Below are 12,180 nucleotides of genomic sequence, written 5' to 3'. Positions count from 1 at the left end.
CCCACGGCGCCGGGGAGGCCGGCGGTGCCCGGGCCGCAGGCAGGGGCCTGACCGAGTGCGGGTGCTTTTCCTCCTCCTCCCGAGGGAAGGCAGCCGCGTGCCGAATCATCCCTGAGGAACGTCACCCGGCCGAACTGCGACCGAGTTTTCTGGAGGTCGGAGGAACTGCACGTCGTTGTTGTTTATCTGGAGCAGGGACCGTCTGTCGTTTCACGCACTGCTTTGGAGACGCGTCAAGGCTGGTGGAGGGTCTGAAGCACAAGTCCTACGAGAAGCAGCTGAGGGAACTGGGGGTGTTTAGCCTAATAAAAGGAGGTTCATGGGGAACCTTATCGCTTTCTACAGCTCCCTGAAAGGAAGTTGTAGGTCGGGGTCGGTCTCTTGTCCCAGGTAACCAGTGACAAGATGAGAGGATATAGTTTTAAGCAGCACCAGGGGAGATTCAGGTTGGACATTAGGAAGAATTTCTTGACAGAAGTGGTAACTGGATATTGGAATGGACTGCTGAGAGAGGTGGTGGAGTTACTGTCCCTGAAGGTATTTAGGGAGAGACTGGATGCAGCACTGAGGAGGCACTGCCATGGTGTAGTTGACATGGGGTGTTCAATCATAGGTTGGACTCAATGATCTCAGAGGTCTTTTCCAACCTAACTGATTCTGTTATTCTGTAAAAGGCACATCAAGTGCCCATCCGCACACCCAGAACCTCTGGAGGGGGTGACCTCTGGGCCTGGCTCTGTGATGATGATGTGAGGCTTCACCAAATGGCAGAGAGGCTTTTGCTGTGATAAACCCTGTAATCCTGAGCCTCTTCAGACTGCCCAGAAGTCTTGTCTGAAACTTTTCAGGGCTTCAAGCTAAGTCTGTATATCCATGACCCATTTCAGAACACTTTTTAAAATCATAACACTTTATATTACAGGAATCATATAGCAGTTTATTCTCTGATCTTTATGGTAATGGTGAGAACTATCTTGCAGATAAGTAAGAGAAACTGTTAAGACAGGTTTGTCAGCAGCATCCCTGCAGAAAACACAGTTTTTTTCCAGCTCCATAGAGTTCAAAATTGGCTATGCTGGCATCGGAGTACAGGAGGCAAGTTTAGTAGTTGGCATCCAGAGTGAAAACACTCGTGTATGCTATTCACTGGGTAAATAATAACTGTGCTGTGGACTTTTGACTATCAGGAGCCAGAAAAATATCCCTGCTCATTTATTGTGAGCCCCTAAAGAACAATCAGTTCTCTAGTCAGCACTGTGCTGGGCTATATATTCAAACAAAACTGCAGGTGGAATACCCTGCATCCTTCATAAAAATGCAGGATAGGCTGCTGAATATCACTTTCAGTAATGCTGGGGTACTAAAGATGTTCAGAAAACATTAAAGCTTTTAATTTCAGCAACATTTCCTTACCTCACTTCCCTGCTGTCTGATTCTATAGTGTTTATATATAAAATCCATGCCATTCAGCACTATACATTAATTTAATGCATGCTTACATAATCAATACATACTTATATTTCCATATCTCATTTTAATCTTATGCATGTTAATTGTGTCTGATTTATAAAATCTCTGGATTTATTTGATAGAAAATAAAGTGTGCCAGTAATCATGTGTGTTTCATAGCTTGAGTGTAGTAATATACCAGCTCTTTAATCTGTTCAAAAAGATACATGTTTGTTTGGAATATAGCCATAATTCCTAGTACTAGAGATTTAGATGTGTAACTCTGGAAGTGCTTTATGAAATGAAGGAAGGCTAATTTATCCCTTCTTTTAAACCAGGATGCAAGGAAGTGAAAAGGCATAATGAAGGTGCCATAACTGCTCAGGAGCCAAACTGGAAATGCAGTATGACCAGGTTCTTAGTCCTGACTCAGCAGATGTTTGCAGTGTGGATTATTAAATCCCCACTCTGTAGATGCTGAAGGGGTTGAATAGCATTTTTATTTTTGAATAGCATTTTTATATCTCACTTCATCAAATCCCACAAACTGATTTTGCAGCAAGGTACTCTTTGGGGTTTTTTTTGGTTTTTTTTGTTTTTTTTCTCATGCAACCTGAATTATGCTGTGAACACAGAAAATAAACCACTAATATATTTATGAATAAATATACTTGAGCTAAAAAGCCGTTGTCTAGTTTATTATGCAGAAACCTGTCAAATTCCCCATTATAAACCCATAGAGCTGATCTGCATCTTTGTCCAGTAACAGGCTTTGAGTAAGTACTGAAACTGGCTACAAAGATCAAATTCTAGACCTGACAGGATTCCTAAATTTTTCTCATTTCCCAGAGTATTACTGAAAACTGAACATTTTCCTGAAACAACAAAGACTCTTGATAATTTCCCATTATAAATCAGTACCTTCTCCATTTTTACCCTTGACATGAACAGGATGGAATTGACTGAGAGAAAAGGGAAAACAAATCCTGCTGCTTCAGTCAGAAGTTGTGAGTTTGAACAGAGAGTTTGGCTTTGAACCTGTACTTGAGTCATCACACTGCAAGTCACAGCAGAGGCTGCTGCACCTGAAGTAGCAGCCCCTGCCTCACAAAAATGGGCTGCTGTGGATGGTGCTTACACCACAGCTGCACATCTCCCAGCCTGTGCATTGGCAATGTGCCATTCAGCAGGAAAGTCACAGTTATATATGTGGATCACTGCAGATAAAGCTACACATCTGGCAGCTTTACTGATCACAGGGGTATTTTTTCCCCACTCACTGGCATATGTTAGCTATTGAGTCAGCTGGGCACATACTGGGAAATACAAACATTGCCTGAAATAAAGCTGAAGCTGCTCTGAAAGAGCAGTTCATCAGTCAGAGGCACAATCTCTGCTTTTGAGGGGTAAGAAAGGAATTTTGAGAAAAAAGAAGCAGAAACAGGCTCCTGTGCACCTACACTTTGCTACACAGCCTGAGATGCCACCTGAGCTGCGAGCTGGGCTGGGAGAAAGCCATGTCTTTTTCTACAGGAGTGGGGAATGACTGGGCTTTGTAAGATATTGCTAAGAGTTCCCCTCAGGATCTCCTTGACCCTGGCAGCGAGGATGAGAGCTGTGCTCAGGACAGATGTGCAGTTCAGTAAACATTTGGGATTGCAGGGCAGCTCCTCCTTTGTCTGCCAGTTTAGGGGGCAGATGATGGAAATTATTTCTTTCCAAGCTGAAATTCTAGGGGGGGTTCTGCTGAAGCCTGAGAGATAGGATGAGGGTTGGGATAAGGATGCAGAGGAAGTTCATAGTGAGTTTTAAACTGAGATGAACCCTCTGGGATTTGCTGCAGGGTAGGGATAAATGAATTGATGAGTCAGCTGGGTGCCTGTGAAATACAAAGAGCTGTCCAAGTAAAATTTAAGCTAACAGCTGTTGTCAGGCAACTAAGGCACCTCAAAGCAGGATTTCCACCAGAGAAAACATCTTTCTCAAATCCTGGGCAGCAGGAAAAAGGCTGGGGTCTAGGGCAGAGCTGTAAATTCAACCCCTTGAAGTCTGGAGGGCATGGTACCTGCTCTCTTTCCTTCAGGGTGTGCAGCTGGTTGCTCAAGGCCTGATAAAAACTTGTGAGGAAAGTCAGAAACTGCTTCTGCTCTGCTGAGACACCTCAGAAAGGGGCTCCCTACTCCTCTCCTGAAGAGCTGCTTTTAAGCCAAAGCTCCTGCCTCCCACCTGAGCTACACTGCAGCCACACCTGAACCCAGCTGTGGACCCACCGCTGCAGACCCAATGCGTTGGTGATTCCAGGGTAACCTTGCATTCACCTCATCACCATGGATTTTTCTAATGATCGCACTCGTGGTGAAACCTCACTGCTACTCAGTTTCTGGAAGGGAACAGGCACATAGTAGTGGCTGGATCCAGCAGCAGCCCCAGATACAGCAGGGTAGAGGCTGGGATTACACTCCTTGTGCCAAGGTCAGTTCACAGATGTGCAGGAAGAGTGACCCACACATCAGGACAACAGGAAACGGGACACCAACAGCACAGCTCAGGTGATGTCTGGGTGCCCAGGCCCAAGTGCCCATGGATTTGTGGCTGGAGGACATGTGGCTGGAGGCCACAGCAGAGGCTGGCCAGGGTAATTATAGGGCTACTGGTGCACTGAGGGCCTTGACCACAGCTGCTTCTCCCAACAAGGCATGACCTCTCATCGTGCAAACATCTGGCTTCAGAGCAGTACTCCTTGTGAAATGCTCTTGCTTTTGTGGGCCCAGGATGGAGAAGAGTCCTCCAAGGGCTACTTTGGGGTGACAGAAAGCTAGGGCAAGGACATGTCATAAGCTGGAGTGAAAACAGGGACCTAAGACACAGAGGAACATGACAAGGTCACACAGTCAGGGCAGGGACATGGCACAAGCAAGGTGGAGCTGGATCAGGGAACAGAGCTGGCACAGAGATGTGACATAGAGAACCTGAAGTGGGATAGGACTATCATATCCGAGTCAAGTCTAGGGTCCATCCAGGAAAGAGGACCACCATATGAATCTGAGATCCATCTAAAAGACAGGGCCAGAGACAAGACTGGAGATGAGGTTACTGACAATTTAGGTCCAGCATCCATCCAGAAAGACTAGCCAGTAAGTCAGGTCAGAAAGGAGCAGGGAATTGTAGTCCTAAGGGGGCTCACTTCCCTAGCTCTAACATTAACCCTGGCCCTAACACACAGCAGAGTTTGGGACTACACTCATTTCTCCAAACATGCATTGAGCTTAAAACTCCTTCCAGGCAGAAGCCTTCTCCTAGCTCTCAAGTATAAAGATGATTCCAGTGAGATTCCAGCTCTGCAGACTCTTCAGTGGAGCTATGCTGTACTCCTGCCAAATCCTCCGAGGCAGAGCGTGGGCTGTGGTGTAAACTGAGCTGAAGTCCTACAGCTCTTTGGAGTAAACACTGCCCAGCAGACAGGAGTCTGCCCTTCAGCAGGGAATTTCCCTATCCTGGTCCTGTCCTGTTCCAGAATCTACCTGTCCATCATGCCACACAACTCCCAACCAATCAGTATTCAACCGAATGCATTTTGCTGCAGGAAAAGGTTCTGCTTTCAAATGTTGTTCTTGTTCTGCCCAGACTGCTCACTCTCATGTCCTCTGCAGAAAACACATACTCCAAATTTTTGCAAGACACTCTAATTTTTCTACAAGATCCAGCTTTTCAGTCCTCTGCTCCAGTAGAAGAGTAAGTTTTCATTATTAAACTTATAAGCTTCTTTTTATTATGAGAGAGGCAGCTCATGAAAAACAAAGGACCAAGAGCTGAGAGATCTTACTACAATTCAATGCAGCCGATCTCTGGAGTGGCATTTGTGTGCACAGTCCTAAGGAGGAGACATGGGACGTATTCTTTCCCTTTTGGTTCACTAAAGCAATGCCTTAAGGGACTAAGATGGGAGTAGGTCAAGAAAGAAAGTTTCGTTTGTTAAAATACCTCAGTCTCCCCTGATAAAAGTGCAGCAGCTCTTTGAAATCCGGCATAAGAGCTGAGATAGAAAAAAGGACTAGGTGGGGTCACTGAAACAAACAGCATCAGGACCCAACAGTACCGCAGGTCTCTTACCAAACTCCACTTTTTTTCTCTGTCTTTCTGTGAGATACAAAGTTGTGTTTCGTGTCAGGTACATACAGTGTGTGTACTTGTGATTGCAATTTGTGTGGAAACTGATCATGGGTCAATTAAAAGATGAAGTCTAAAAAATAACTGTGGGAGTAAAGCATGGAAAAAGGCCTTGAAAATTATCCTGCGTTTGCAAATAACATCTGAATTAAAGTTTTAAGAATGTTGCTGCTGGACAGGAACTTTCTGCACGTAGCTAAGCATTTAAACAGCTTTACAATAATAACCTTTTAGCTTGAATATTGGCCTAGTCAAGCCTCTCATTTATAACATTTCAAAGCAATTTGGAAGCCCATTTTCATTACACAATTATAGCTCTACGCGCAAAACAAACCCACCAAAAAAAAACGCACCTCGCAGGCACCCCCCTGAGGCTCTGCGAGGCCCGGCGACTTTGGGACTAGAGACAGGGCGTTCTACAGCGCACCGAGGCTCACTGTGCGGCACCCGCCCGCCACAGCGCCGCTGTCTGAGCCCTTTTTGTTTAAAACTAGAGACACATGCCATTTGCTTTCCACATTTCCTCATTTATTTCCCGCCCCGCCCGCTCGTACGGTGGCGCAAGATGGAGACGGCGGCGGAGCCCGGCGGCGCAGGCGCGGCAGCAGCAGGAGGAGGAGAAGGAGCAGGGAGAGTGGTGCCCGGCCCGGGCCCGCCTCCTGGTGCAGCTCCTCGCCGGGCCTGAGGGGCGGCTGCCATGGGCAAGCGGGTGGCGCTGGTGCTCGCCGGCTGTGGCGTCTTCGATGGCAGCGAGATTCATGAGGCGTCGGCGGCGCTGGTGCACCTGAGCCGCGGCGGCGCGGAGGTAGCGGGGGCGGCGGGGTGTGGGGGTGTGTGTATCTATGTGTATGTGTCTGTGTGTCTGTCTGTGTGTATGTGTGTGTGCGTGCGGCCCGGTGTGCGACACAGCAGCCGAGAGTCCCCCTGTCCTTGGGACCGGAGCGCCTCCCGGTTTGCGGTGCTCCCTGCTGCAAACTCTTTCAGCCATAACCTCTCTCCTTATGTTGCCACCCTCCTGTTTTATTCATCCCCCTCCAAAGACGTGCCTGGCTCCCTGACGGGAGTTCAGGTCGCACAGGCAGCTGGGCACAAGACTGAAAAGTGGGTCTCATTAATACAACTAAATTATTATACTAAAAGTCATGCCTGCAGGTCAAAGAGACCCCTGCCCGGGTGAGGACCGTTCCCCTGAGCATGTGTGGAAGTTAACTGGAGATATAAAACTTGTATGACAATGACCAGCAAATCGTAACAGAGGTGCTGCACTTGGAGAGTTCTCTGAATTTCCGTGTATAGACAATGGCACAAAAACTCCAGTGGGTGTGCTTGATTTGTGGAATACTACCAAATACCAAGGCTTGCAGGACTCTGAAATAAATAATCAGTGTCTCTCTTGATGTGTAATTATTTGTTTGTCACACACCAGGTAATGAATCCACTTCTGTGGGCAACCGTGCCAGACTCTTTTTAGTGGTACCCAGTGACAGGAATGAGGAGCAATGGCCATAAACTGAACCACAAGGAGTTTTATCTCAGCATGAGGAGGAACTTCTTTACATTGAGTGGCAGAACACGGGAACAGGCTGCCCAGGGAGGTTGTAGTGTCTCTGTCTGTGGAAATACCCAAAACCCACCTGGGTGCATTCTTGTGTAGCCTGTTCTAGGTAACTCTGCCTGGTCAGTGGATTGGACTGGATGTTCTCCAGAAGTCCCTTCCAGCCCTTACAATTCTGTGATCCTGTGAAGCCAGGAGCAAGGAGAAGCTGGAGACCTGTCTCATCTCCTCTGGCCACAGGGAGCTGAGGATGGGTTAAAATTCTTTATCTTCCTTCTGATTACTTTTACGGCCCTCACTAGGGATGACCTACGTGTGTTCTGCTCACTGTTTCTGGGCTCTCTTTGGTAAGCTGGGACTTGTCAGAGAAGCCTGGGCCAGGACGTAGTGGTGTGCTTTGGTCCCATCTGTGGCTTCAGATGGCAGAAGCTGGTCACTGTCTCTGTGTAGCTGGACTCAGGTGTCTGATGGTAACAACACCACCCTCATATTTAGCACAAAATTGTCATCTCTGAGAAGTTTGCAAAGGAAGCTTCAAAACAGACACAGGAAAACAGTCCATGTGGTACATCTGTCACAGAGCTTTATATTCTGATGCAGTGTCCTCCTTTTGTGTCTAACCAAAATTGGTTCTCCTGTGTTTTGGTCTTCCTTTCTGCTGCTGGTGTTTTAGGACAGCTGGTAACTCTATAATGTTTGCTCTAGAAATGCTTGCAAAATTTGCATTTTTAACTTTTTTATGGCAAACTTTTTTAGAACTTCAGTCCCATAACAATTAAGAGCAACCTTTCTTCAAAGTCAGCTGTGTGTCCAGTTGGGCTGCTGGTATAAATTGTGGTGTCCCGTTTGTCCTTGACCTTATCTGCTGTGGCAAAAATCAGTAAGCTTGATGTTGGCATAAGAATAGTCTCCTGTCAAAGTGCTGCAGGAATAGGATGGGAAGAATGCCTGTATTTACTCATCCTAATATATCATACGTTGCTTTAGATATTTAATGTGCTATATTAATCCTGTAGAATTTGCTTAACTTAGGTAAGAGGCTTCAGGGACAAAACCTGTTTTCATTAAATGATCTTTATTGTGACAAATATGTATGAGTTTTGTTTACATTCACAAAATTGCTTCATCTCTCTTCTCAGGTGAAGATATTTGCCCCTAATATTGAGCAAAGGGATGTAGTCAATCACCTAAAAGGAAGTCCAGCAGAAGAGAAGAGAAATGTGTTAGTTGAAAGTGCCCGGTTGGCAAGGGGAAACATTCAGGATTTGGCTGAACTGAAAGCTAGTGAATTTGATGCTGTCATTTTCCCTGGTAGGTATCACAAAATCACAAAACACTCTGTGTTGGAAGGCCCACCAGGATGAACTGAGTCCAACTCTTAAGTCTATGGCCCACACAGGGGTTGAGCCCACAACCTTGGTGTTATTAGCACCATGCTCTGACCATCTGAGCTCATCTTTCAAAAGAAAATTGTGATTTTAAAACTCGACATATTTATTGATTCATAGTTAACTAAGTTAAAATGCCAGAGTGTTCTTTTGGTATTAAATTGTGCATTCCACCATCCCTTCTTACGGAATGTTGTGAAAACTTCACTACTTACGTGTGGACAAGAATCCTGACCAGAGTACAAAAGCTGGGTGAGAACTCAGTTACATGGCAATGCCTTAATTTCAGGGCCTCTGAAGATGTTGGCAGAATAGCTGGTTTCCAAATAGATGATGTTCCATGTCAGATGGGAGTACATTCTGTTTTAATTATGTATCCACTCAACTGCTGATCAAGTTGTACTAAACAAGTTTATGGATAATTTTTCACTTAGAGACCACAAAATTTCATTCCAGACAGAGGTAATTGTAACCATTTTTAGAAATGAAGAAGCCGGAGCATCACGAGGAAATCATGACTTGCTGAAGATCTGTTTCCAGAATATTCATAGCACTGTTAAATACTGCCTTCATGATGAGGCCTAAGTGTTAATTTTGACGTTGTCACACTGTGGTAAGGCCAGCAGAGGGAGTGTGTGTATAACACACAGAAACAATTCTGCCTGCGCTGTGAGTAGTTGATGTCAGGGCTGATCAGGAGCGAGTGGAGGCTCACAGATGTTTTCCACATTAATTTCATGCTGCTATAACCCAGGCTCGGGGGGATTGCTGTAATAACTGTTAGAGGGAAATAAACCCTATTTAGTTTGAAAATTAAAATCTTACCTCAGAGATTTCAGATAATACTTGAAAGTGAGCAAACTGGGAAAGGAGAAACATTAAAAATGCAAAGCTTCTTGATGTTGTCTGTTGAAGTACTTGTGGAAATTTCCTTATGCTTATTGGAGAAAAGTTGATGCTCTGCACATTCCATGTGGAAGAACCTTACTTTGATTATTCTGATGGTTATAAATCCAGGAGACAAAGGAGCTGTAAAATACAATCTGCTTATACAATTAAATGAAGATTAAATGTACCTAAAGGATTGTTAAAACTAATTTATAGAAATACAAATCAGCACTATTTTAATAGGAAATTATGTTACCATGTACAAGTTTTTTTTGTCTTAGAGTACCATATGTTATAATGTCCATTTTATGTAATATCCCCGGTGGTTTTTTATTGTGTTAATCGCTTTTTTTTTTTTTTTTTTTAAAAAGTTGAAAAGTAGTTCTACGGAAGAAGAAAAGCTCTTCTGTAATTGCTTAAGCATCAAAGTAAAACTTGAGAGTTCATTACTATAGAGGGTCAAATCACTGTTTGCATTACTCCCATGAATTCCATACTTGTGCTTTTAACTAGTAGTGGTCTTCTGGTCCCTCTTCCATACTGAGGAGTTCACAGCTGATGGTACAGCTGTTCTAGTAACTACCAGACTAATGTGAGGTTTCCTGTTTGTCTATTTGTTACTTTTTTGAAACAAGGTTAAGCTTTCTGGCCTAAGTATAACCTGCAGGCATGGTATAAAAAAGTGCCCAGTTAGACTTTTAACATTGTAAACCCATTGTTTACAGGTTACAGTGACATTGTAAGGCTTACAGTTACTTAACAGTCCCATGGATACCAAGATGATGTTGTAAAAAAGAGCTTCTGTTCAGTATCAAATTTAATAGCTTTTAGCAGTGCCTTATATTTGAGCTTTTTTGTTTTGGTTTGGGTTTTTTTTAGGTGGTTTTGGTGTAGCAAAGAATCTGTGTTCGTGGGCTGTAGATGGCAAGGACTGTACTGTCAACGAGCACGTGAACTCCACACTCCAGGCCTTCCACAGTGCTAAAAAGCCCATTGGTTTGTGCTGTATATCACCAGTTCTGGCAGCCAAAGTCTTTCCCGGTTGCGAGGTTACGGTCGGTCAGGATAAAAATGTAGATGGAAGGTAAGAAGGAAATGGATGGTGAGGATTTTCCTTGGAATTAAGGTTAGGAAATGGACAGGCTTCTGTGCAAAAGTTTCTTTGGTACCAGTAAAGCTGGGGGAACTTAGTTACTTGTAAGAAAAATTAGTGACAGTTTTCACTAGAATAATAGTAGCAGGCACAGAACTCTCAGGGCAGACAGAATGAATCCATGAGGTCGGGTGACTTGTGATGCTACAACCAGATATACACTGATCTGTGATATCTTAGAATTGTTTAGGTTGGAAAAGTCCTCTAGGACAGGCAAGTCCAACTGTTAACTCAGGGATTTTTAATGAAGTTTTTCTGGTGTTAGTGGTTTGGGGCCACTTCAGGGGTGGGAGATGAGAACAGGGCCTGGCAGAAATCAGTACTGCTTCAAAAACTGTCAACTCTCAATAAAACTTCTGAATTAAATTTATCAGCAGCGGTAGTGGGGGATTCTGTTCAGAACAGATTGCATCTGTTCCTTCCTTATCAAGAGGTGAAAAAAAAAATTTAAATCTCTAGAGATCCCAGAGGAGCACCTTACATGGAGGTGTTGGAAAAGGTTGCAAGTTCAGCTGGCTTCTCTCAAGCTTTTAAAGATCAGTTACAGCTGCACTTGGTATAATCTTCCAAACTTATGGAAAGATTGTTAAAAGCTATTGTACCTTCTGACATACTGTGGCTCCATATTTCAGACCTTGTTTTCAAAGGTATTAGATCGCTTGATGTGTCTGGAGGGGATAGGAAAATCTGATAGTAGCAGCCTCTAACTCCCTTGTCATCATCAGTTAAACACTCACGTAGATATTGTTGTAGTTCTCTCATTCAAGTTACGTGTGCAGAATTTTATGGCTGTATCTTTGCTTTGTGTTAATTAAAGTCTTCTTATTTACAGATTTCCTGATGCTGAAACAGCATCTGCTATAGCAGAGCTTGGATGTAAGCACATTTGCAAAAATGTAAATGAATCCCACGTGGATAAAGCCAATAAAATAGTTACTACCTGTGCTTTCATGTGCAAGGCTCCTCTGCATGAAATCTTTGATGGAATTGGAACAATGGTACAAGAAGTCCTGAAGCTTGCCTGACTAGAAGTTTACAGACTTCTCCAAGGAAATCAGTGTAGCTAAGCATAAATATTTAGCTTCCTTAGATTGAATTAATAAAATAATGCAACTGCTAAACTTCACAGTTCCTGGTTTGTTTGGTGTGGTGGGGTGTTTTTTAATGTTTAATACATCAGATGGTTAGTGCTGAATTTTACCTATTTATTTCTCTTTTAAAATAGAAACCATATATTGAAGATGATGGGGGGAGTCCCTTTGTTTTTGTTTTGTTTTGGGTTTTTTTTAATGAATCCAAATGTATTCAGTCTTAAAACAACTGAATGGACAATGGGGTTTTATCACATCATTCATGGTTATCAGTAATTCATATTTGCTGTTACCCAGCTGCAATTAAGTGAAGTAGCTGTAAATGAGTTTGTTTACCATCAGTATAGGTGAATAATTCAATTCTGATTTCTAATCAGAAGGGGAAAATAAAAGAATGTGGTTATTTGGGTTCTTCTTTTCCCCTTGAAAGTCTTTAAGCAAGTATTACTGATGGACTTCTGAAATTTTTGCAGAGCCCCTAGCTAAACC

The 12,180-nt window shown here is 43.8% G+C and overlaps 1 protein-coding gene across 1 annotated transcript; it reads left to right on the top strand.

Annotated features, from left to right (window-relative positions):
- Positions 1–6,200: 6,200 nt before the first annotated feature.
- Positions 6,201–11,721, top strand: LOC121344196 (glutamine amidotransferase-like class 1 domain-containing protein 3A, mitochondrial). The gene is made up of 4 exons (XM_041419946.1): positions 6,201–6,421; positions 8,311–8,482; positions 10,327–10,531; positions 11,433–11,721. The coding sequence occupies exons 1-4, from the start codon at positions 6,314–6,316 to the stop codon at positions 11,623–11,625; spliced, it is 678 nt and encodes a 225-aa protein (XP_041275880.1). The 5' UTR covers positions 6,201–6,313; the 3' UTR covers positions 11,626–11,721.
- Positions 11,722–12,180: the final 459 nt, after the last annotated feature.

Source organism: Onychostruthus taczanowskii, unplaced genomic scaffold (assembly GCF_017590055.1).
Source record: "Onychostruthus taczanowskii isolate IOZ18803 unplaced genomic scaffold, ASM1759005v1 scaffold62, whole genome shotgun sequence".
NCBI lineage: Eukaryota > Metazoa > Chordata > Aves > Passeriformes > Passeridae > Onychostruthus > Onychostruthus taczanowskii.
Note: the sequence above shows the minus strand (reverse complement) of the source record. Positions and strands in the feature narration are given on the sequence as shown.